This window comes from Stenella coeruleoalba (genome assembly GCF_951394435.1).
Source record: "Stenella coeruleoalba genome assembly, chromosome: 11".
Lineage (NCBI taxonomy): Eukaryota > Metazoa > Chordata > Mammalia > Artiodactyla > Delphinidae > Stenella > Stenella coeruleoalba.
In genome coordinates, this window is record NC_137157.1 from 8,743,068 (window position 1) to 8,769,381 (window position 26,314).

A 26,314-nucleotide genomic window follows, 5' to 3' on the forward strand; every position below is an offset into this window, starting at 1 on the left:
TTTCTTCCCTTGAGAGATTGTTCTGTGATCCCTGAACACATTGCATTGGCCTGGACAAAATCCAATACAAGGGGAATTTCTGCAAACAATTCTGCAATGACCCACAAGCTTGGGGTGACATAGCCAGCTGGATCGGCTCCAGCTCTGATTTCTGTGGCACAGGAGGACTCCCTTTACCCTTTGCGCTGGCCTCTCATTTCTGTGAGACATTTGGAAGTGTTTATAATGCAGTCTCTGGTTCTCAAACTTATAATCATGGGAAGATTCCCTGTCAAAGAACTAAATCCAGAAGACAAGAGGACAGCTGACAGCTGATCTGGCTCACTTGGGAAGTGGGTGTGGCCACAGCCAAGGCCAATAGCACTGGGGGAGGGGAACTTTCTAGAGGGTGCTGATTACAGAGGACACGCTCATAAGAATTTATTACGTTTGGTAGCATTTATTGTGCAACAAAGCCCTTGTGACAGAAGCTGTGCTGCCTCTAAACCACCTCTCATTTCTTACAACCACACTTCCTGAAAAGCTCCTAGGGAAGCAGCAAACACTGGACCCCTCCTGTGTGCTGGCCAACGCTCGACCCCCAGGAGGTTCACAGGAGAACCGGATGTGCTGTTAATAAGAGCTACCCTTTCGTGAACACCGATGTGTGTCAGACACTGTACTGAGGGCTTTACATGGATCATGGCAGTTAACCTTCACAACAACCATGGTTATCCCCATTTTCCAGGTAGGGAAACTGAGGCTCTGAAGGGCTGACTAACTTGCCCCAGGTCGCCACAGTTAATAACTTCAAAGCTGAACCCAGGCCCTCTGCCTCCAATGAGTCAGCTCTTTTCCATGCTGCTATGTTTCCCAGAGGCGTCTACGTCGGAACTGCCACAGTGCCGCTGGAGAGACAACCAGCCCCCAAATGAACAGTCGCCCTCATAGCCTTTATGAGCTCAACCCCATGCTCTTTTCCCTACAGACTCAGGGAAAGAGGCGCACCTCTTCCTGGCTAAATTACTGCCTCTGATGGTCCTTCCTCAGCATCCAGTTGGGATCTGGCTCCTCTCCCACCCCCTTCAAAATAGCCTTCCTTCCTGCCTGCCTGCCCTTTTCCCCTCTTTTTCCTTTTCTCAGTGTCTTAAATAATGCCCTGTGGCCATATCCACCACTGCTGTTCTGTATCCTGGCTTCCAGCCCTAACTCTCTACTGAAACTCGTTTCTCTAAGCTCATCTATGACCTCTTTGTGGCCAACATCCAAGAGACTTTCTTAGTCCTCGTTTCCATGGCTTCACCACTATGTTTTACTCTGAAAATCTTCTCTTGGTTCCTCAAAATAGCCAGTTCCCCTCCTACCTCTACAACTGTTCATGCTCTTTTTCATATCCCCTCTCTCTCTAAGCTCCTTCTATGGAGTCTCTCTCTCTCCTCTCCTTATGTTGCCTTCCGGGGCTGTCGTGGTGGGGGGTGGGGGGTGGGGAGTGGGGGTGGAGAGCTGGGTCGTTGTCCTGCCTTCACCTCTGAGATCGTGATTTTCATTTCTCCGTCCCCAGCCGTCATTCTGCAGGCCACTTGCTGTGTGATCGATCGTGTGCAAGTCACGTAAACTGTCTGAGCTTCAGTTTCCTCATTTCTAAAGTAAGTGTACTGAAGCCGACTTGTTATTCTAGACTCTAAGATAACAATAAAACCTCAAGTTTGTAAACACATGCTATGCCAGGCAGGACTGGCAGTGCAAAATGAAAGCATGGGGCTCCTTGTTCCAAAATTGTTAAGAATTTCAAGACAGCAACAGCAGAGCATTAAACCAAATGTGGGATCCTTCGCCTCCTGGGTGCAGGGCCCATGGGAGCCCGCAAGTTGCATGCCCATGAAGCTGGCCCTAGTGCCAGGCACTGCTGTAATTATATAGGTATTGACTTACTCAATCCTCATAACAATCTTATGAGGTAGATACAGATGAGGACACTAAGGCAGAGGGAGGTTAAGTAACTGTCCGAGGTCGCATTTTTTAATTGGTAGGGCTGAGAAAATTTACACCTGTTGGTTGGAGTAGTTGTGAGATTCATACCGTGAAGGGTGGTTCCCTCCCGGGGGTCCCCTCAGGAGGACTTCCTGGTAGCCTCTCAGCGGGCCCATGCCCATTGCTTCCTCAGCGAGTTTGCCAGCCCTCGGATGCCCCTTTCTCTGTCCCCTGTTCCGAGGTCTACACTCCCTTCAAAGCTCAGTTCAAGCCCCTTTTCCTCTCAGGGGCTTCTGGGACAGAGAAGCCAGACCCACATCTCCTTCCCCCTAAATTCTCTCAGTACCCTGTGTAGAGTCAGGCCCAGCCCCGGCCTGGCCATGGGGATTGTTCATAGGCATGGGTGAAAACTAACAACTCCAGAATTTGTTAGGAAGAGGGCTCAGCGGCAGCAGTCTGGTTGAGGGTGGGGTACTGGGGGAGTCCTCTTGGCAGGACAGTGGCAAAGTAGGGAAGGGTCCCAGGTGTGACAGTTGGGGGTTAGTGCTGGGAGCCTGGAGGAAAGTGGCCGGGGGCCAGGGGGCCAGCGGCCTTGCAGGCCAAATCCAGCCACTGCCTGTTTTTGCACAGCTCTTGACCAAGAATGATTTTTATATTTTTTGAATGGGTGGTAAAATTAAAAGATGAATAATATTTTGTGACACACGAAAATGAGACGAAATTCAAATTTCAGCGTCCCCAAAATTTCACTGGAACAGCCACGCCCACTCACTCGCATCGTACTGGTGGGCTTTAGCGCTGCAGCAGCAGCAGCGGTCGTGACAGACCCCGCATGTCCCCAAAGCCTAGAACATTTACTATGTGGCCATTTACAGAAAGTTTGCCGAGCGCTGGCCCCTGCCTTCTTTCTCCACCCTGAGGAGGAAAGCAAGGCGCTGCGAGCGGCCGCCAGGTGTCAGCATCGCCCCGCGTGCTCTCAGCTCCGCGCTCCGCGGGGACCCGCAGCCTCGGGTTCTGCGCCCCGACCCGCGCCGGTCCTGGGGCTCCTCCCGGTCCATCCGGGGAGACGCCGGCTGTCGTCGCCGCCGGCGAGTGCGCGGAAAGGGCTGGAAGAAAGCTGAGGAGGGTCTGGAGCCGCACGGGGGTTCAGGACTGGCTCGTTAGCCCGGTGGCTTGGCGCGGGTCGGCAGGCTTTTCTGATGTGCTATTTGTTTGGTTTGGGTTTAATTCGTATTTTATATATGAAGGAGTCTCCAAACACACAAAAATTGTTTATTTTTACCCAAAACTATCAGTCAAGAAAAGTTTGGGGCTTTTGCACAACCGGATAAGGCGGTGGCCCTCTTCCAGGCCCCCTGATAACAGACCTACAGAGCTGAGGGGGGGCCGCGGGGGTCAGCGGGCACCGGCGTAACTCAGGCCCTGCTGAGCCGAGGGCTCACAAGTGGCATCTCTGGGAATTTTCTCCATCTTTCTTTCAAAACCTGGGCCTCCTAACTTCTTCCAGGTGGATGAGCATTTAGGCCGGTGTGCCAAGTACTGGACATGAAAGTGGCCATTTTACCGGGAGGGAGCAGGGTAGAGAATCCAGAAGAGAATGTCCCGAGAGGGAAGTGATAACCCCCCATGTAACACAACGGAGGCAGCAGCCTTTACAGAGCTCCTCCTCTACGTCAGCCGCTGTGCTGAGGGCTTTACTCCCCAGGGCCTCTTGAGGGTGGTACCAGGATTATCCCCATTTTACCTGGATGGATGTGGAGCAGCTTACAGGGTCATTTAGCTAATATGTGGCGGAGTGGGGAATCCAGCCCGAGCCTGCCCGTTCTGCACTGTCCTCTTGCTGCCGCAAGCCTCAGCTAAGATCACAGCAAGCAGGTTGACCCCCCCCCCCCCGCTCCCACCGCCGCTGCCCTAAATCCGCGATGGCCTGCCTCACCGTTCATCCCCAGGCCTAGTGCACAGTATCTGCTGAGTGAACAAATGTATAAAGCCTTCCAAGTACTGCAGTGAAGTGCCTCTCCTTGTTCAATCGCCCAACTTCCAAGGCCTTCCAGGAGGAGACCAGCCAGGGTGTCCACGCTGCACTCAGGAAATAAGGGTCACCAGGCACGGTTCTTGGCTCAGCACAGGATGGGATGTGCTTTTCCCTTGCTCGTGCCCAGAGGACCGTAGCCTCTGCAGGCATACTGCCTGTCTTGCCCTTTCCTCCCTTCGTCCTCCAGGCTCCCCACACACTTGCTGCCTTCTGTGGCAGGTCCTAGCTGGTCCCTATGACATGGACATCTGTTCCTAGAGCTGCTTTCTAGTGGTTGCAGACAGTGCCTAACTTCTAGCCACTTTTCTGATGAAAACTTGTCTCCAGCTGGCTGTCACTTGGAGAGGCCACATGATGCAGTGACAGTGCCCTCCTAGAGGGTCCGGATAACCAGGTTCTAGCCCTTCTCATGACTTGCTGAGTGACTTTGGACAGATTTCCTTACCTCAAGGCCCATTTCCTCCTCCCCTGCTTTCGTGCTAGCCTTTGAAAGAAGCATGCGGACAGGGTCATCCGTGAGCAGCCAGAGAGGCCTGGAGACCCGGGTGGCTGGGAGATGAAGACTGTCTGCTGAGGACACGCACTGAAAGGAGAAGCCTTCCTGGAGGAAAGGACTTGATAAGGAAGGACTTCAAAGTCCTTAAGAAATTAAATCCTGTTTGGCTTCCATGTACAATTTCAGGAGTCAGGAACAAAAGTGAAAGGGTCATGATCAATGGCAGAGCCTCTGACACCGTCCACGTTGATTAGCCTGACTTATTCCCTGTATCACATGGTTGTCAAGTGTTCAATCATTTAACGAGTCGTTATTAAGCAGATACTGTGGATACGATAGTGAGGCGGAAAGACAGTGTCCTGGTCTCCAGGCACAGAATGGGTATCTGTCGTGCCAGGAAGCAGCAGAAGCTGTCAGAAGCAGGGCCTTCCTCGGTTCGGAGCTGGGAAGGCAGAGGAGGGGTGAGAAGTTCAGGCCTGCCTAACTTTTCAAAGCCTTCTGGCTGATCCAACGATGACTCGCCCTGAGAACACTCTCACATCTGCGCCTGCCACCTCTCAACCTTTCCTAAGGTGCGCGTCCTCTCGAGCTTGGTCTGGCTCAGCTCGCTGAGCCCGGGATGCCTGTTCTGTACCAGACCTCCTGCCACTGGAACAGCAGTGCAGACAATCACAGGGACAGCCGCGGGGTCCTCCAGGCAGGGAGGAATGACGGTGGTGCACAGCCAGGTGATAAACTATATGCGTGGTGCGTGGCAGGGCTCAATAGCTGCTAAGGGGGCTTTGTCAGAACGGAACGTGGTTGTGGTACCCCAAGTAGCAATCCCCACCTGGCCTGCGTTGAGGAGCGTGGAAGTCTCTCTACCGTCGGCCCTGGCTGCCTTTTGAGGTGGGGACACTGCTGGGCACACACGGGAATGTCCAAGGGTACTCTCTGTGTAGGACTTTAACTGGGACTGAAGGAAGGGGAACAGATTGGGAGGAAACGTGGCAGGGCTCTGGGTGGAGTAAGACAGATGTGTGCATATAAACATACCTGTTCCACAGAGTCCAAGGCGGGCAAGAGCTAAGCAAGGTAACCAGAACAAGGACGGAAGATGCTATTGTGTCGGTCACAGAAAGCAAAATCTTTGGCAAGTCAGCCAGCCTCTCTGGGCCAAAGAGATCAGTCAAAGAGAACTGTTTTGCAGGATGTAAGCACAGAAAGCAGCTCAGGCAGGAGCCCGTGGCCCTTCAGGGCTCAATGCAAAGAGCTCTTTCTCAACTGGGGCGATTCTACCCCCCAGGGACACTTGGAGATGTCTGGAGACATTTTTGGCGGTCTCATCTGAAGGGGTGCTACTGGTAGTTGGTAGGAAGAGGCCGGAGGCGCTGCTAAACATTCTACCACGTGTAGGACAGCCTCTCCTCCCACAGAGACTTTTGTATCTGAAGTGTCACTGGCGTTGAAGGCAGGAAACCCTGAGTTGGGGGGGCAGGCTAGATCTGCACTTTATGTGCTGTAGGATTTGGGGAGAACAACGCACCTCCTCATCTGAAAAACAGGGGTGGTAAGACCCAAGCTGCTCATCACACAACTTCGTGAGGCTCCATCTCCCAATACACGGGAGAACTTTTTGTTAACTTTGTAAAGGGCCTCTTCCTGAGCTTTTCTTAGTTTGAAACCTGCAGGTGACTGAGGGAGGCATCTAGCACGGTGACTAGCATATAGTAGGTGTTCAATAAATTAAAAAGAGGAAAGCATCATAGCAAAAAAAAAAAGTCTCCCCCGTAACCCCTCCCCTCCCCCCGGGCCCGTTTCCTCCATACCTCAAGGCTGCCTTTGTGGTCCAGCTTTTCTATTAGGGTCCAAACAGGCACGGGATACTGCTGTTGGCAGAGGCGGTCTCAGAAGCACCCCTGAAGGATCAGGGCTAGGGCTAACCATACCCCAAGGACAGCTGACAATGAGACTGGGAAGTTTTGCCAATGTCATGGGAAAGCCTCCCAGCTCCGTGCAGGGGTCCTGGGCTTCCTGCTCCTACGGGGCGAGGTCTAGGGTGGCAGCAGCCCTGGAGTCTCAGCCCTCAAGTGCCTCTGCTCATCTGAGGTCGGCCTCTCAAGGAGCTGTGCCATTTGTTGGCACTCAACCTACAGAGGCCGTACTCAGAAAGTGGGCAGCTTGGTGGTGGGGTGAGATGGGGCCAGCGAAGCCAGGCCCCGCACCCAGAGTACTGTTTCACCCCTGTTCCTCCTGGAGCCCCACTGATGTTACCAGCCTTGTGGAAGCTGCTGCAGAGGGGCCAAGGGCATGATCCATCCTTGAACTTGCCATCCAACTGGGAAGGCCAGATGTCCCCTTGAGATTTGATGACAGAGAGACTGTTTCACAAAGCATGTGCAAAGTGCTGGAACAGAGGGCAGACGCACTAAAAAGTGAGAAGCCGAGAGGCAGGACGGAGGGGCTGGAGTTTAGGCAGACAGGCTGCATTTGAGGTCTTCAGGATCCTCAGCCACCTTTGGACTCTCGTCTCTTCCCGAGCATCTTAGAGCTGGAGGGGGTCAGAGACCACCTCGCTGAAACCTCTGTAAGGAAGGGGAGAGGTGCCCCACCTCACAGGCCAGCACTCTTCCCGTGACACTGCGTTGCTTCCTTTTCAACACATGGTCTCCCATCCTGCTTGGTTTCTCTGAAGAGTGAGAATGACCCCACGCTGGTGCAGGGAGAAGCCGGGGCAGGACGGCCAGCCAGGCTCAAGGCTGCAGCGACTTGGAACTTCCAGTCCAGAGCCTCCTGCATATGAAGGCAGGGGAGGAACCGGGCTTGCTTTGGGTCGGGAGATGGGAAAGGGATTACGTGGGCCTGCTTCTCTCGCAGGCGAGGCACAATCGCTTAGGAGCTGGTCCCCTCCTTTGGCCTCCCCACTTGCCCCAGAGGTGTCCACTCTGCTCACCAAGAGTGCTCTCTCCACCCAAACACTTTGAGCTGAGGTGTAACCCCTGCCCCTCATGTTCCACCTCCCTCTCCCTTCCCCTCCAGAACAAGCAGGGCCACATCGCCAGGCCTTAGTGCATAAGGAAGCACTTCCCAGCAAGGGTTTAATCCTCACAGACGCTCATGGAGGTGGGTCAGGGTCCCTCACCCCCCAAGAACCAGGTTCACCCTTCCTTCCCCTGCCCCTCCCACCACCCAGCGGGGAGGCCAGGCTCCTCTCAGGATGCTCGCTGGTCCCCTTGCTCCCTCTCCCGTCAGGCGCTAGCAGGCACCGGGGCCCCGCCCCAAGGTGCTGCTGGTGCCCCAGGGTTTTGCAGAAGGAAAGGTGTGAGGACGAGAGTTTGGCTCAGAAGCAGGAGGCTGAGAGAGGCTGAGTGTGGTGCTTTCTCAGGCACTGCAGCCCCCAGCTCTCCAGGTCTACAGCCCCCGGCCGGAAGCAAGGCCAGCCCCCCGCTCTCCAGGCCTCCAGCCCCCGGCCGGAAGCAAGGCCAGCCACCCCGGCTCTCCAGGCCTCCAGCCGCCGGCCGGAAGCAAAGCCAGCCACAGAGCCTGCGGTTCGGCCGTCCATTCAAGAACTCTCTCCGCAGGTCCTCTCAGTCACATGCGTGAAGAGGGGGTGGTGTGCGATTTTCAGCTGGTCTTCCTGGCCTGGCGTCATGGCAGTTAGGCCAGGTCCCTAAGAAGGCAGGGAGGCTCAGGCTCCTCAATCCAGTCTGACTTTGGCAGGAGGCCAAGCCTGGTCTTTGGCTGACATATAACTAGAGAAGGCACATAAGTCCTGGCTGGTGAAGGGACTGAGGGCCATCTCTGGGGTGGGAGGAGGGCAAACACTCCTGGTGACAGGGCCCAGCCTCCAGCACCACCAAAACATCAGCCAGGCTCTCTCTCTCCCTACTTTGGGCTGCAACTCAAGGCAAAAAACGGGAGGGAGTCGCCTCAGGTAAAGGCGTGAGCAGAACTGCCAGATGGGCTTGCAGCAGGCGATAGCCGAGGAGGCCCGGACCACCCAGGGCAGAGCCTGCCAGGATGCTGCTGGGGGAGGGAAAGGAGACCTCAGCACAAGGGCTCTCAAAAGGGCAGGGTCACATTCTGCCCTTACTGCATTCAGAGTCTACTGCAGGAGCCTGAGGGACAGGCCAGGACGGCCACGCCAGGAAGGCCACGCCAGGACGGCCACAGCAGCCAGCCCCAGCCGTCCTCGCTGCATCTTCCACCCTGAGTTCAGAAGCTCAAGCGAGACTGGATCCCGGGCTCAGAGCCCTGTCCTCGTCCCTTCTGTTCCACCAAACCTCTTGGGGGACCAGCAGCACCAGGAAGCCCAGGGAAGGAGAAGCCAGGGGGCTGGGGCTGCCCCGGAGACCCCATCACATTAAGGTAGAAAGACATGGACTCACCCCATCTGGGGGCCTGCAGGGCAAGGCTGGCCCAGTGGAGGGAGGGGGCTGGGCATAAAGGAGAGCAGACACTAGTCAAGCTTCCACTTCATGTAAACAAAGGGTGACCCCCCTGCCCGGCCACGACAGTCTTGTGGAGGCGTGTGATTGTCTTGAGATGCTGCAGACCCTCACATCTGGGATACAGGGTCCCTGAGGCCAGGATGGAGGCTGCTGGGGCAGGAGGCCACTAGGCGTCCGATGTGCAAATCGGTGCAGGGTTTGACCTGTGTCTCCACAGGACAGGATGGGGGCATCCACAGGTCCTGCCAACAGCTGGCCCGCAGCTCACAAAATCACACAATTGCTGGCCTTGGCAGGACTGGAACTTGTTTTACCTGCAGAGACAAGGGACACAGGCGAGGGAGGATGTAGGTAAAGTGCTCCCTGGGCTGGCCTCCAGCCCCTCTACTATGCACCACCCACACCGCAAATTTGGGTGGTTGGGTCACTGTCTGCCTCCCAAGCTGCTGAAACCAGGTCAGTAGGTCCTCAGAAGAGCAAAAGGAAAGATTCTCCCTGTCCTGACAGCCTCAGCAAGACCACCACTGGTTGGGGCATCAGGGATCTGCCATCTTCTGACCTCAGCGGGGTGATTCACCAGTTACTAATACCCTATGCTGCGTCACAGCTCACAAGCGCGACCGCAGTCACTGTCGGTGACCCTCAGCGTGGCCCTGCCGCAAGGGGGCATCCTCGGCCCGACCTGACAGTGGGGGACAGGGGGGCCAGTAGCCCCCAGAGCTGGGCAGCGCCTGCGCCACTGCCTGCTCTGCCGAGCCCCACCTCAGCTCTTCCCACCACTCAGGCCGCCGACGTGGAAGGGGCAAAGCGGTGCCTCAGGAGGGGCCACTAGGCTGACCTGGAGGGAGCCAGGCATGGTGGCGCGGACCCCAGGCTTAGGGGCGCGGGGCACACCCTTCACCAAGAAGAAAGAGGTGGAGGCACAGCTCTCCTCTTCCCAGGCCCCTTCCATCCGTGTCCACTGCCTTTACACCCCAAGCAGAGGCTGGCTGTGTTCCTGCCCTCAGACCAGCGCCTCGTGTCTGCTGCGGGGAGTCCTCCTGGGGCGCTGGTCGCTGTCTCCTGGGCAGCCGCTGACCTCTTTCCTGCCGGTTCCTCTCCACACCGCCAGGGCCAGGGTCATCTCCCGGCACTCACACCACCTTCCGGTATCACCTCAGCTGTGAATTTCACGGAGGTGGTGTTGGCCTCCTCTCCCGGGCCATTAGCAAGAGAGACGCTGAACAGGCCCGAGTAGGGCCCTTCCCTGCCCGGCTGGTGGGGCCCAGGCCTCGGGACTTGCTGCGGGTCCAGCTGAGCCTCCCTGGAGGCCGTTCTGAGAGCAGCTAGAGCGTTGATGAGGTGGGAAGGGAGCCAGACGGTGATGCCTGCCTCCCTGTGGCTCCAAGGGCCCGGAGCTGGGTCAGCCTCCAGCCTCCTGGGGCGCTGAGGCTGCCTCCGCTGCCCTTCCCGTGCCGCAGTCCCCTGGGTGCCGCAGGACACGTCCGTCCCCACTTCCTGTCCTCAGCGGCTTGCTGTACTTGCTTGGCCTACTGGGCAGATGCCGAGTTTCTCCCCAGAGGCAGCAGAATTTTGGAGGCAGGTGAGAAAAGTCCTCTGGGCTCCCGAGGCCAGGGAGGAGTGGCCGCGTGGGCTGGGGGCAGCCGGGGCAGAGCAGGTTTGCGGCCAGCTCCCCACACTCCCACCCACTCTCCGAGGCTGGATGCGAGCCTGGACACGGGCCTCTCGCTCAGAATTCACCTCCACGCCTCTGACGGGAGGCCGGGCTGAGGACCAAGCCCTCGAGCCCACCCCTCCCGCGGCGCACAGACCGGAGCCCGCTGCCGCCTGCAGCACACGCTGTGGCCAATCACACCTGCTCAGATGAGTGGAGGAGAATCTATCAACAGCCCCACATTTCTACTTTTTACAAAGTGTATGTGGCACGGGCGGCCCAAAGGAGGCTCATGAGAGAAAGTCAAATTTCAAAGGAAGAAGTGACACTGGACATGGGGGCGGGAAGTGGAGGAGAGGCGGCCTCAGGGAAGGCCTGGAGCATCGGGACCCGGTCCGATGGTCAGGACCTGGCTGGTCCGGCTCGGCAGGCAGGAGAGGGGACAGTGGTGTGGACGGCTCACAAGGACAGTGAGCTCTACCTCCCTATAGGCTTCAGGACCTCACACTCCCCTTTTCTGGAAGATTCTTCCCCTGGATGTCCACATGGTTCTCTGCTTCCCATCATTCAAGTCTCTGCTCAAATGCCCCTTTTTCAGAGAGGCCTTCCCTGATCACTCTTCAGGAGAAGGTCCTTGCCGTCCCTGTCCCCCTCCCAGTACATAAGAGCAGGGGCAAGCTCACTTTGTCCACTGCTACACCAGGAATTTAGGACAGTGCCTGGCACAGAGCAGACACCGCACAGATAGACATGTGTCGAAAACAATGCATGATCAGGCAGCAGCAAGCTACGTAAGGGTTCACACCAATCTAATAACAAGAGCAACTGCAGTGGCATCAGTGGGTGGTGACCGGGTGACGTACGTGCCCTCACTCACCTAGATGGTGATGGAAGCCCCAGCCAGGCCCGAGAGACCAGCAGGGCAGGGGATTTTGACATCTGCCAATGAGACTAAGGACGCCTGCCTCTTCTCTGGAGCCCAGTGGGATCAGCTCCTCGAAGGATGCCCATTCAGCTCCCCTCTTCTGTGCCATGTGACCGAGACCTTGGCTGGTAACAGTGCTCAGGTTCATGGAATCAGAGCACGGCCTGAGAACATCAGCTGGGGTCTGACCTCAGGAGCGACACTGAGTTTTGGAACTCCATCTTGGCAAGACAGCTGCTGAGTAGGCTTACCCTGGAACTGAAGGCCCACAGGTCCCTTATGGAGCTCTGAACCCCAGCAGCACCTCCCCAGCCTTCCATCCCAGGCAGGGGCCCAGCCTTCCAGGAGAGAGATCTGAGACCTCCACCCCAGGGATGACACAGGCAAGTCTGAAGTTCCCAAATCCAGGAGCCAGCGAGCACAGCGCTAGGAGCCAGACCACACTGCCAGCTAGGGTGGCCCATCCACGCACCACTCAGGGGAACCTGGGAGAGTTCTGGCAAGGCAACAGTGGCTGCAGTCACCTCAGAGAACTCTGGGAACAGAAGCGTGGGCTCAGGGGCCCTCGGAAGGTGGTGACCCAGAGGCACTCTCCTCTTCCTCTGTACCGGGGGTGGGGTGGGGGGCGGGGAGTCAGTCATGTACTCAGGCTTCTGGCCCTTCCAAACAGCCTTTAAAGACGTAGGTAGCTGGTGTCAACCCTAACCTTCCAGAGATGACCATAACGCTCTGGCAGTCCCTGGGAGGCAGGAGAGCCCACCGCCCTTTCCTCACTCATGACCGTGGGCACAGGGCCTCGCCTCTCTGCACCTCTGGGGTCTCGTCTTGAAACAACGTCATCAGGCAGGGTGGCTGTGGGTTCTGGGTGAGAGCATTGAGCCCCGTGTCTACCCAGCACACGCCAGGTGCTCAGCCAAAGTCTGTGCCTTTCTTCCTCCTCTTACCGTGCATGAGGGTGTGGGCCTTGTCCCAGGGATTTCCCCAGGGGGACCAGGAGGGGTTTCAGGACATCACCTGGAACCCCCTCCCCCAAACTGGCAGCCCCCGATGGCAGAGCCCTGTCACCTAATCTGCTGCTCTGAGGACCCCTGTGTGGGAAAACGATCGGGGTGCTCGTTTAAAATGCAGATTCCTGAGCCCAGCCGAGCGGGACAGACTCCTCACTCTTTTGACAAGGCTCTCCAGTGACTGCTGGTCCCTGAGGCTGGATCTCTGCCCCAGAGTCCCGAGCTCCTGGATGGGCACAGGTGGCCGGCTCAGGAAAGGCGCCAATTGCAGGAGCAAGGACTTCGCTGAGAGAAAAACCAGGAGAGGGTGCTGGGCTTCCACCAGTAGGGGGGGCTGTGAGCCTTCAAACCACCTGGCCGCCCACGGCTGGACTGCCAGACCCAAAGGAAGGGATTTCTGAAGGTTCTCCCAAGGGCCACACTTGGGTTTGCAAAAATTTGCATGCTGTTTGACAACTATATACTTCTTATCAAGTAATTGTACAGGCTGTCAGCTCTTAGCTTTTCTATTTTTCTCTCTTTTACTCACCCTGTCATCGGCCTGGGTTCTCCCTTGACAAGAGGCCAGCAGGGACAGAAAGGACAGTCAGAATCAGAGCTCAAAGGGGCCTCTTGAACCCTCCCTGGATCAACCCCTCCTCTTCTCAACCAGGAAACAGCCCCGGGGAGGTGAAAGGATGTGTCCAAGGTGTGGGGAGCAAGGTACTGGGAGCTGAGATCCATCCGATGGCTGCTCTGATGATGCTCTGAACGGTCCCCGTAAGATTCACTGTAGGACAGGGATCCTTTCCCTGGATGGGGCCCTAAGGGAATAGCTAAAGTGACTTCCTCCCAGATGACAGTGCCCAGTGTACTAGGATTGCTAGTTCCAACCTTGGGGACCCCCATGCTGCCAGGAACATGACCCTCTGGCACACTGAGTCCTGCTGATAAGCTTCTGCTGCCCGAGAGGAGGCACTAAACCAGTCAAATGTTTGGGAGGCTGGAGGCCACAAAAAGGGGCTTTGGGGAGGGGAGTCTCTGCTTCTTGCCCTGCCTTCGAGGGAAGAAAGCAGAAGGGAGAGGAAAGGTCTCTTAAGGGACTTGAATTCCAGGCCCTCAGGGCTGGATGCCCATCCAGGTACACAGAGGCTGTGCTGGACGAGGCCACGCTGTGTGTTTCCTTATGATGGAGCAGGAATAGGGTGACCTTGAGGGCCATCCCTCGTGCGTGCCGCTGCACTCTTGCACTTGCCCTTCTCTCTCTGTCTCCGACTCTCTCTCTCTGGGTGCCAGGCACTCAGGAGACGAGCTGGCACAGGGCACTGTCCCTGGCTGTTTGGCTGGCTCCTGGCACCCCATGCAAACACTCAGGGAGCAGCGGAAGTGTCAGTGACCTGTTCAAGTCATCCAAGCAGGGGAATCTGATGCTGAGACTCACTAAAGGAGGCAGGAAGGGATGACAATGGCCTTTTGTTTCTATGGAAACAGCACCTCAGGGTGAGGGGCTGAAGGAAGAGAAAGCTTCTACTTCACCTCCAGTCAGGACGTGGGAAAGAGCCCCTTTTGTGGTTGGGCTCACCCCTCCCCCTCTCTTCCCTGCCAGGTGTTCACCATGGCAACCCTTCTTCCAAACAAGAGGTGCAGGGCAGCAGAAGCATCCGGAGCTGGGGGAGCCAGGGAGCCCAGGGGGAATGGGCCAGGCCCAGCTACCCCTCCCTGACAGGACACGGGCCCTGGCCTCGGTTTGTGTCCCGGCCCCACTATCACTTACTGTGCCCTGGGACCACTTAATTCACCTCCCTGAGCTTCCATCTGCCACCTCCGTGGTTCCTGTGAGGGCCAAGTGAGAGAGAGAGCACCTAGTGAAGGACCCGGCACACGGAGGCGCTCAGTAAATGCTTCCTGGCCAAGTGCAGCTATAGCCCTGGCACTGCTGCTGTGCCCAAATTCTCGGAGACTCCAGGCCTGTCCTAACTTTAAGAGGCACAGACTGAGTGCGTCAGGCTCTCTAGCAGGGCTGGGGCATCAGTGTTTGGGAAGACTTGCACTCCAGCCAATGTCAGGTCAAAGCTGGGGCCTTGAGGGACACAGGAATTCTGGAAGCACTCAGGCTGCCCAAGGTAAGTCCCTGCCATTACCTACCTGGCCAGCCAGGGAGCCCAGCCTCACCGCTGCAAAGCCCCACAGCCATGGAGGGAGAAACCCCAACATGGAAACCCCTTTGACTCAGCAATGCCGACATGAGAAAAGGTGCCAGCAGTGGCCCTGGCTGTCACCACCAGCCAGAAGAGGCCACTCTGGAGACTGTTCCAGAGAAAGAGATAAAGGCAGAGAGACAGCCAGAAAGATGCCACCAGGAACAATCTCTCCCAGAAGTAAACAGCCTGGCAAATACCACTGATCAAATAAACACAGGGAGGAGCCACGTCAAACTACTTACAACAGAAACAAGGAAAAGTGGGTCAGGGCATTGGTGCGGTGTGTTTGACCGGGTCAGATCCTGACGGCAACGGATCCAGCAAGGAACAAGGTTTGCTGGAACAAGCCCTAGAGTCAGAGCCCTAGTCTCAGACTACTCCGTGCCCAGCACTGTTCTGAGCACTTCATATCCTCAGAACAGCTGGGCGAGGCAGGCATCACTTTCCCCTTTTAGAGAAGAGGAAACTGAAACTCCGGCCTGCAGTGGCTGGCCCCAGGCCACACGCAGGCAAAGGCCAGAGCAGGATGGGAATTGAGGACCACAGGGCCCAGAGCTGATGTGCTCTCCCTGCCGGGAGGCGGCCTTCTTGCAGAATCAGCAGTGCTCCTGGACCAGGGCCAGAGGCCTGAGGAGCCCTGGGCCCAGTGGGAGGGACTCACCTGAGACGTTGCCACTGGAGCCCTGGTTGGGCCTCTTCCCCGCCATAAACTCCGCTTCGGCCAAGGCCTCGGGGGAGGGGGCGCTGGCCGTGCTATTGGGCGCTGCGGGCCTCTTGGACCGCCGGCTGAAGAACCTGCTGCTGAAGCGCCTGCCCACCTTGGCCGCGGTGGCCTCCCCATTGGCAGCTTCTCCCCTGCCATTTTGGGCAAGGGCGTCCTGGGGTCTGGGCTTCAGGGCCACACGCAGGTGGGAGAACACCCTGCCATCCCGACTCAGCTCTCCCGAGAGAATGGGCTCCACGGGGGGCAGCACCTGCTCCAGCGTGACCAGGTCGTGCAGGAAACTCTCCAGGCGCCGTGCTGACTCGCCGCCCTTGCTGCCCTCCTCCTGCCCCTCTGCATTGCGGCTGGCCTCCTGCTGCTGCCGGGCAGCCCAGCGCATCATCTCCCCGGGTGGGTGGTGGCTGCCCGTCACCAGGGTGTACTTGGGGTTGATAAGCTTGCGAGCCACAGTGGAGGAGTAGTTGAGGCCCAGCCTGCCAGCGCCTCCTGCCAGGCCCAGCTGCTGGTACAAGTCCACCTCCTCGGAGATGGCGTACAGCTCCCGGAACTCCACGTCGAAGGGCTCCACGTTCTGCCCTGTCAGGAGGAGGAGAAGGTTCCTGTCCACATGGGAGGAACTCCAGGTGAATCTGGGAACATGGGGACAGAAAAGCAACATACATGTGCCCGGGCCTGCAGCCTCGCCCTGCCAGCCGCCCCTCGGTGAGCCCATCTCAAACCCCGCTGCCCAGCCCGACCTGCTCCACCACTGAGGCTGGATGCCTTGCTGCCTTCATGCTGGGGTGCTCTCCCTCCACAGACCCAAATCCTCCCTTGGTCCAGGTCTTGGCCTCAAATGCAGAAAGCAGGCAGTGGGTGTAGGGCAAGGGCAAGAGAAGTCAGGTCTGGATTCAAACCTGCTTTCTGCCCTGCGTGCCTTGTCAAATGGGGCTTGTAAGGCGTACCGTCACAGAGTTGCTGTGAGGCTCAAAGTCCAATAATGAATATAAAAGGTTTCGCTCAGTACCTGGCACAAACATACATTTAATAAGGAGTACCTATAGCTGCCACTACTGTTAATACTATTCCATTCCCTAATAGTTCTCTGAATTTTTAGAGCACCTAGCATCTGCAAAACCCCATACTTCAACCACACAAGAGGACTGACGCCATTTATTAATTGTGTCATGTGCCCGGGTCTCTTCCAGCCTCAAAAGGCAACCAGCTGTTGTGGACCATGCAAGGCAGGCGGTGCTTAATGCTCAACAAAAGTTGACGCTCTTTCTTGAATAATCCATTAGCCAGAAAGTTTGAGGGAAGGGACTGGCCAGGAGGCTATTCTTTGCTATCAGAATAGACAAGAGCTCTTAAACTCATGACTGTGGAGGCTCTAGTCCAGCATCTTTCTGAACATGAACACTTGTGACCATGAACAAAGGCCTCCCAGGCCCTTCTCTGACCTGGCCCAACTCACCTGTAGGATCCAGTGGCTACTTTATCACCATCTACCATTAGGAACTTGGATGACAGGGTCCCCTTGATCTTCCCCATGGGCATGTAAAAGCCAACACCTGTCACAGAGCGGACACGGATGTTCTGTTGAGAAGAGGAGAAGGGCACTGTCACTCAGGTTGGGGCCCTAGAGGCTCTAAGCTGAGTCTCTGCATGGGTGGAGGATGAATCCTCTTGTCCACGGGACCCTGACTCTGCTTCCTACGGCCTGAGGAAGTCAGCAAATCTGGCCTTGGGCTCAGACGGGCCCAGGGGGGCCCCAGTCTGCTCTCAAAGCTCTTCAGAAGAGAAACACAGCCCTGCCTTCAACCCTGACAGTGACTCTGCGGGCTGAGCGCCCGGGACTAGGCTGGAGCTGCCTCCTTGGCCTCAGCAGCCTTGGGATAAAATGTAAGCCAGTCGTGCAGTGAGGGTTAGCAGTTCATGAGGCAAGGCTTTAGACAGAAGGAAAGGGGTTGAGAGGGCTGTTCACCGGGGCCCCTGAACTGGGGAGCAGGCAGAGGGAGGGGCAGAGGCAGTCTCCATCCCACTTCCTTCCCCCCTCCCACCCCCAGTGTCAGTGATACAACTTACCCGAATACGGAAGTCAGCGAGCTCCAGGCCCTGACACATCTCCAGGAAATACTTCACGCCCGCCTCGTCCAGGATGATGTACACTGGCACGCGGCGCTTGGAGGCAGCATCCACAATGTCTTGGAAGATGTCACCATCAGTGAAGAGGTCCATGACCACAGCAATGACCTGGACAGGGAAGGGCACTAGTGAGGCACGTGGTGACTACACACATACAGAGTCACACTGCGGCCCACAGAGGACCAGCTGGGCTGGGGTAAGTGCTGGCCAAGAGTCAAAAATGCCATCTGCACCACTCCTGGGTTTTGCACATCCCCACCCACCTCTGAGCACATGTGAGCAGGAGATGGGCTCCCTGCTCTGGGAAATGAAGATGGTGCAGAGGGTGTAGGCCATGCCGCTTGTACTTCATCCTTGGCAAATTCCCACCACCCACCCTGGGGATTTTCCAGCAGCTCTTCAGAAGCCACGTCAGTGGAGATCTAGGAGGCTGAGGAAAGTTGGTTCTGGTGCCTTCGGGAAATAAGCAGGTTCAAGGAGCTGCAGTCACTGAGAGGCATGAAATGGACCATTTCCACAAGCTGCAGATCTGCTCAGATACCACTTTCTTTGCAGACCTGGGTGCTTTGATCTCCCTGCAGCTGTGCAAAGCCCTGAGCTTCCCTGAGCACAGATTCGGGCAGAGCTCCAGTTAGCTCGGGCTCCCTTGGCCTCCAGGTGTCCAGACCATCCCACTTCATCCTCAAATCAAGGTCCCTGCCAGGACCCTTGATTTCCAAAAGCCAGCCTTGATTATCCATCCTGGAAGGCGAGGCCTTCCGCAGCCTGAGGCGGATTTGCCTTTCTGACCTCAGCCTCCTCCACTTTCCTACACAAACCTTCTGCTCCAGAGGCAGGGTTTTCTTGTTGGCCCCAAGCACTGTGCCTATGATGCAGAGGAAAGTATGTGCTTTGGGGTCAGAGAGATCCGATTATAACCACTTTCTATTTATGTAACCTTAGGCAAATCCCTTAACTTTGATGAGCCTCTGTTTCCTCATCTGCAAAGTGGGAATACTCTGTACTTGATACATTTGGCATCAGGATTAGAAATAACATCTGTAAGCATCAACAATGCCTGATATGTAGGTAAGTCTTCAATAAATGGTAACCATTGTATGGTCGAAGGAGTCTGCTTGTCGTTGTAACTGAAAGCCCGAACGCTGAAGCCAGGCAGACCAGGCCTGGTTCACTAACTCCACTGCTGACTCATCAGTGCCCCAGCTTCCTTGGCAGCAAAATCGAGCTCATAGTAGCACCTGTCTCAAAGGGTTGTTGAGAAGGCTTAGAGAAGCAAACTGTGAAAGCGTTTAGCAGAGTGCAGGCACATGTTAAGCTCAATAAGTGTATCCTCCATCACCATCATCATCATCACAATCACCATCACCTTCACGTGTGCTCTGCCATTATCTCTGCCTCTAAAGACCACCCCCCAACACCATTTACACAATATCACATAAGGCCCTTCTTACCTCTTACATCTAATACCCAATCATTCATACAAGTAACATTTACAAAGCCCCACAGGCAGAGGGAGGATCTAAGGACAAACAAACTACAGTCCCTAACTTCAAGGGGTTAATCCAGTTGGAATCATAAGACATTCGCACAAAATAATAAGACATAAGGTAAAATGAGACAAATGCCTTAAGAGATGCACAAATGATGTGTGATGTGAGTTCTAAGGAGGGGTGGTAGGAAGAGAAGGAGGGACTTAGGGAGGGGGAGGGTTGAAAGATTACTTTCAGCCAGGGGAGAACAGGAAAGGTTTCACCGAGGAAGCTGAAACCTGAAGAATGGGCAGCCTTGGGTGCCATAAGAAACGAGCAGGGAATAAAACCAAGCAGGGAAGTGGGCAAGGCTGCCATGCATGGGTATGCAGGTTGTGCACTGCACACAGGCACTGGGCTGATGGGGGTGAGTGGGAGCTGTGCCTGCCTGAGGAAGAGATGCCTTTTCCTAATCTGCGCACAGGTGCCACGTGGGCTACCAGGGGCCTAGGAGGTGAACATTTCAGGCAACGAAAACAGCACAAGCAAAGGCACTGAGGACACGCACGACTGACAAAAACAGAGGAGATGCAAATAAAGTACTGAATGAAGAAAGAGAAATAACTACAGATATATTTACTTTTTAAGAAATTCTTACTATTTAAGAAATGGTAAAAAGACTAGGAATATTTACACATTGATGACTTTGAAAATGAAATTGACATGGATAAGTCATTAAAAGTGAATTAAACATATCAACTATAGTTCAGTTTTTTAAAAAGTAAATTAAATACAATACAGCATAATCAAATAAGGTTATCCTAAAAATGAAAGGATTATTCAACATCAGAAACATATCAATTTATAACATTTATAGTGCCAAAGAGGGAAAATCATATATTATCTTAATAAGTTTTTATAAAGTATTTGATAACACTATTTGTGATTAAAACTCTCAAAAAACTAGGAATAGATGGGACCTTCCTTAATGTCATAAAGCCTATCTACTAAAAACCCTCATGAAACATACTTAAAGTTGCATTCCCTTTAAGTCTTAAGCAAGTCAAGAATATTCACTTATCACCACTGCTGTTCAACAAAGTATTGGCGGTCCTGACCAATGCAACATGACAAGAAAAAGAAATGAGACAGAAGGATTAGAAGAGACAAAACTACCAGTATTTAAGGATGATATTTAAAAAAAAAAAACAAAAACAGAATGCAGAGAAAAACTATTAGAAGTAATAGGAGAATTTGGCAAGATGGCCAGATACAAGAAAAACTTACAAAAACCAATAGCATTTTTCTACTACAGCAATAACCAATTAAAAAAAAAAAAGAAAAGAAGGTCCATTCAAAATTGCAACTTAAGCACATAGTATTTAGGAATTAATATCTTTATGGAGAAATTTAGAAAACTCTATTAAAGGACAGTTACAAATATTTGAATAAATGAAAAGATAAATTGTGTTCATGGATAACATGATTTAATGTTTTAAAAATCCAGTTCTCTTCAATTAATAAAATCCCATGCAATTCCAATGAATGGTCAGTAAAATTTTTTGAGGAGTTCAAATATTTCTAAGATGTGAGGAAGAATGAAGATTCAAATAGCTAAGTCAATTTTGAAAAAGAAAAGCTAAAAGGGGACACTTGTCCTACTAGACAGTAAGACATACTGCAGAGCCAAATTAATAAGACTTGTGATACTGAGATAGGAAGGAACTGACAAATAGACCATGGGACAGAATAGAGAGACCAGAAATATATAGGTACCTACACACATACATAAAACTTTAAAGTCTTAACTTTAAGGCGGAATCACAACTCAGTGGAGAAAGGATGCTGTTTAGTAGATGCTGTTGGGACAACTGGCATACTAAATGCAGAAAAATAAAATGGATCCCTACCTCACACCATATATAAAGGTGAATTTCAGGTAGGCTGTATACTTATATGCAGAAGATACAACTAATAAAGGAATTCATGAAATATAGGAAAATAGCTTCATGGCATAGGTAAGATGGGATTTCTTAAGATTCCAAAAGCATGAATCATAAGACAAATAAAATTTTAGAAGAGGCATTTGGCAAATTAGGGATTTTCTGTTCAAAGAAAGATGTCAACAGACAAAGATAACTGACAGGGGGAAGATATCTGCAATGTCTACAACCAAAAGGAACTAATAATACACAAGAGATGCCTGCACATCAGCAAGAAAAAGACAGAAAACTAATTAGAATAATGGGCAAAGGATATGAATAGGCAATTCCTAGAGGAGATACCTGAATGGCTAATAAGTATGTAAAGAGAAGCAGACCTCATTAGTAAGCAGAAAGATTCAAATTAAAGCAAAGAGACAGTAATAATAACTGCACATGAAGTGTAACCTTTAAAAGTTATATAAAAAATTTAAAATAAATTTTAAAAAAGCAAAGAGATAAGAGAGATACCACTTTACAACTATAACATGAACTAAAAACTAGAAAGTTGGATAGTCCTAAATGTTGGCGTGTGAGGAAAGGGGAACCCTCATTCACTGAGGGTGGGAGGGAACACTGGTACAGCTATTTCTTAGGGCAAGGGGCAGAGCTTCGTGGATTTAAGGTTGTGCATGCCTGGAAGCCAGCAACGCTACTCTTGGCTACACACCCAGGGAACCTCTTGGATCTTTGCACAGGTCTATAAGGGGGCAGGAACAAAGACATTCACTGTAGCTTTCTTCGGCATAGCAAGGAGTTGGCAGCAACTTGGATGTCCATCTCTAGAAGAATGGACGTGGAGAATGTGAGGGATGCTCCGGACAGAGTGCTCTGCAGCAGACAGAAGCAATGAACGAGTTCCATGTGCAGAACCTGGGTAGTTCTTTTTAAGATGAATGTTAGAGATCTATAGCCTAATACCATTTATGTAAATAAAAACACACTACATAAAATAACCCTGCATGTTTTTCAAGGATACGGACATGTCCAAGGACATACACTGAATATAGGAGGGTGGCTGCCTATGGAAGGAGAAAGGGACGGGAGGGAAGGAGAGAGTAAAATAAGAGGGGCCTTCCCTGGATTGACGATGGCAGTGGACCATGAACTGAGGCTCACAATCAGCTCTGCACTTGCGGTCCAAAACAAACAGACAAACAAACAAAAAACAATTGGCCTGGAACAGTTCAGGGTAGGTGTAGCATAAGGACAACGGGGTGGGGCTGGACAACGGGGTGGGGCTGGATCACGGAGGGTTTTAACAATCCACTTGAGGCTTCATTCCAGCAGAACACAGCTCGCACCATCTCAGAGGCCTCCTGATAGCTCCCAACTGCTGCCTGAGGCCAGAGTCTACTGTTTGCTCATTTCCAGACTCTCCACAGTGTCCAGCTCAAAGCTGACTCTCAGTATGTTGCTGGGGAGGGCTTCACTGGCTCAGGAAAGCGCTTCTGGATTCACTCTTGCTTTTGTTTTGTAATTGAAAGCGCAGGGAGCCTGCTTGCCCTCACCCCCACCCGACAGAGGATGTGCTGTGAGAGCATCACAGACTAGAGGGACAGATGTCCTCAGGGGCCCTGCTTTCGGGAGGCTTGGTCTGCGGCGCCCTGGTCAGAGCCAGCCATCTGTGTCACTACCAATTAAGCAGTGAAATATCTGTAGTAGGAAAAAATCAATTGCTCGCTGACTCCTGCAATCTCGTTGTGGAGGAGTGGTGATAATTACCCTCCGCTTTGGTCTCTGAGGCCCTGCTTGACATTAGGATCCCCGGCATCAGGCCCAGGAAAACCAGCTCCCCACTCCCTCCGCTCTGGTGTTTAATGTGCCACGTGATCCTACGGGCCAAATCTAACTTCAAGGCTGCCAGTAGAAATGGAAAATCAGGTTTTATAAGAGAGACATCAAAGGCACAGAACCCGGGGAGCCGGATTTCGTCAGGAGGGAAAAGTCATCCCCTGGCCTCCCGGCAGGCTCCTTTACCTGGTTACCCACTGACGTGCGGCACCTGGGGAGAGAGGTTAATTTGAGGTGGCAGGAGTTTTTAGAAGCTGTCGCAGGCTCTGGCAAAGCAGTTCTGATGTTGTAACACTTCTCATCAGGTGTTTGGTTAGCTTACCATCTCCTCCTTTGATGTTCGGCCTCAGCGGTGGGGTGGGGCAACAGGGTGTGTTAGGGAACCTCTGAATTCCCCTCCATCTGTCACTTACCTTTAATTAAGCTGCCATCTTTTCAGATTCTCTTCCTGGACTCCTTAACTACCATTAGATTAATGAAATTAACGAAAAGGACTCCACCTTCCCCGTGCACTCCGCAGCGACTCTACTCAAGACAGCCGGGGAGGGGCTTTCCTGGTGGCGCAGTGGTTAAGAATCCACCTGCCAATGCAAGGGACACGGGTTCGTGCCCTGGCCCGGGAAGATCCCACATGCAGCGGAGCAACTAAGCACGTGCACCACAACTACTGAGCCTGAGCTCTACAGCCCGCGAGCCACAACTACTGAGTCCGCGTGCCGCAACTACTGAAGCCCGCACGGCTAGAGCCCGTGCTCCGCTACAAGAGAAGCCAGGACATGAGAAGCCCACGCACCGCTACAAAGAGTAGCCCCCGCTCGCCGCAACTAGAGAAAGCCTGTGTGCAGCAACGAAGACCCAACACAGCCAAAAATAACTAAATAAGTAAATAAATTTATAAAAAAAAAAAAAAGACAGCTGGGGACTGACACCCCTGGTGCGTTTGGATGACCCAGTCTGGATGGCCACCGCACTGCCAGTCTCCTCGCCACAGAGCTATGCTCACCAGCCTGCCCTGGAGGCCCTTCCAAAGCCAACGTCCTCTAGGTCATCCGGGCCAGAAGCCCGAGTCTGCTGGCCTCCTCCTCCTCCCCACGACCAAATCCAATTGGCCACCGACGCCAGCAGGTCCTCCTCTGTGCACCTTCTCTGGGTCAGCTCCGTTCTGTTCCTACTGCACTGCTGCCCTTGCTCGGGCCCCCCTCATTTCTCACTGAACTTCTGGAATAGTTTCCTAACTAGTCTCTCCTCCATCTCTGTGCTCCAATTCCTTCTCCGTAACAGTGACCCTGCCAAAACAACAGACTGATGAAGTGGTGGGTCCCACAGCCAAACTCCTTAACTTGGCATTGAAGGGCCTTATGATGGCCCCTCTCCTCCTCTCCAGCTTCATCTCGGACCATCTCACGTCTGCCCCTTGTTTTCAGCCGTGCAGGATGACCTGCAGTTACCCTAACTCAGGGTTTCTCCACTGTGGGACTTCCAGGGGTCCAGGGACAGTATTCCTTGCTGTGGGGGGCTGTCCTGTGCATCGCAGGGTGCTTAGCAGCATGCCAGTAGCGCCACCCCCACTGGTGACAACGAAAAATGTTTGTAGACATCGATAAATATCTCCTGGGGGCAAAACTGCATCAACTCCCCACCCCCTTTTGAGAACAACTGCACACACCAGGCAGTTTCCAGTTCTTCTGTTCCTACCCCTCCTGTACTCCTGTGAAACATCTACGCATCTTTCAAGACACAGGTAAGAATTTCCTGAACTTCTCCCCACCCAATATTGTTCACCACTCCCTGCTTCCTGCCCACGTTGTGTTCCGGGTACATAACAGAGGTCCTTGACATTTTGTTGTAACATCTGCTGAATGGCTCTGTCCCTTACTGGGCTGTGGGCTCCCGGATGGCAGGGACCATCTGACTTCTCTCAGAATCTCCACCCTCAGGGGACATCTCAACACGGAGTCAGTTCTCCATGTTTGTGGAATGAATGTCTACATGGAGGGTGTTTCACGTCTACTGTTTTACTTGCGGGCTGTGGACCTAGCTTTGTTGTTAACTCTTTTATTTCATTAATGACTAGACATTTTGGTGGAGGGACAAAAAAAAAAAAAAGAATGCTGCTCAAGATTCCAGGTTAGACCATCCTGCTGGAAGGCAGAGCTGAAGCTCTTCCTCAAGGGCACAGAGAAGGGAAAGGAAGTGGGCACCTTTTGGGACTGCGGCCTGAGCGCCAGTCCCCGGTCTGGTCTTCCTCTGTTCCACCCACCCAAGGTCTTGAAGGGGCAGCCAGCCCACTACTGAGGATAGTACTTTACGAAGGGGTCAAAGTCCACGCCAAGAACATCAGGCCAGGAAGCAGAGCTGCCACCAGCACATACAGCCAGCGCCTCTGTGCAGATTATGAAAGGGTACCCGTCCTCCCTGTGATGGAATGCAAGCCAGCAAGTGGAGCACGGGCTCAGCCCCTGGGCCAGGCTCCAGTGCAGGCACAGGCTGCATCTCTGCACTCGGCGCCTGCACTGAAGGACATTCCAGATGGGCAGAACCTCAGAGCTGGGAGGAAATGTATCAGCTAGAGCCCAGCCCCAAGGTTAAGTTACCCAGCTGGGTCTTGGCAGAGGTGGGATTAAATAAAGCCCAGGCTTCTGACCCCAGTCCAGAGCTGTCACCCCCTGATGATGTGGTCGTGGGAGGCTCTGGGGACATCTACTCTGGCTAGGACCTGAGGTCACTTCTGGTCACACAAAACCAGGATACATCCAGAGAGCCGGACGATACCACCCTCTCGGTCACTGGTTTCCCCAGCTCTGCTGACGTGGAGCTTAGGCACTGGGGTGGGCGTGGCTGCTGCTGACAAAGACCCCCCCCCCCCACAACGTCTCGCTCAGTGCCACTGTGGGGAAAAGGCAAGAGGCCCCAGGCCAGGCACGCTCCTTGCAGGTGTGTGCTGGAGATGGTCACTTTTTCCTGGGGAGGGAGGAAGGGAGGGAGGGGAACCCACATGGGCAGCTCCAGTCCCCACTTGCCCACTGATTACCCATGTAAGCCTGGGGCCTGACTTTTACCTCCCATGCCTGCCCTGCCTGCCTCCCAGGGCCGTTGGGGGTTTCAGATGAGATCATGCCCACGAAATCCCATGAAAAAGCTGTGCGGTTTTGAGGGGCTATCCCCAAACCAGGTGAATGGGGCCAAATGCCCCCACCTCCAGCCCTAAGGTGCCTTGGGGTAGGAAGGGCAGCACCTGGGCAAACTGGTCAGCTGCTGCCTCCCAGAAGGCCCATCTGTCTGGTAGCCCAGGGGAGCCAGTTCTGGGCAGGCCAGCCAGCACCCGGCTCACACATCCCCAGCTGTGGATCGCCTTCTCTGATTTCCCCAGCGAGCGATCTAGGTCTCCAGGGCAGTGGCTGTCAAACTCGAGCCTGTAGAGGATCAGCCGGTGCGGGGCGGGGTGGGGCGGGGTGCGCCCGCTGAACGTGCAGATGCGAGGGCCCCATCCCCAGGGAGTCTGACTCAGCGGCCCCTGGAAACGCGTTTTAACAACACCCTCCCC

The 26,314-nt window shown here is 54.0% G+C and overlaps 1 protein-coding gene across 2 annotated transcripts in view; it reads right to left on the minus strand.

The window, feature by feature from the left end:
* Positions 1-8,724: 8,724 nt before the first annotated feature.
* The window catches only part of FAM83F (family with sequence similarity 83 member F), a 28,311-nt gene continuing 10,721 nt past the window's right edge, over positions 8,725-26,314 (minus strand). Inside the window, exons 2-5 of one of the 2 annotated variants that reach the window (XR_013830574.1) lie at positions 17,466-17,633; positions 16,855-16,976; positions 15,339-15,977; positions 8,725-9,225 (exon numbers count right to left, since the gene is read on the minus strand). Coding sequence is in view for 1 of the 2 variants with exons in the window: in XM_079937708.1 (XP_079793834.1) it covers positions 9,176-9,225; positions 15,339-16,030; positions 16,855-16,976; positions 17,466-17,633 (1,032 nt within the window). In the remaining variant the exon portion in view is untranslated. Of the gene's footprint in view, positions 9,226-15,338; positions 16,031-16,854; positions 16,977-17,465; positions 17,634-26,314 lie in introns of both variants that reach the window. The other variant, XM_079937708.1, reaches the window with a different exon arrangement.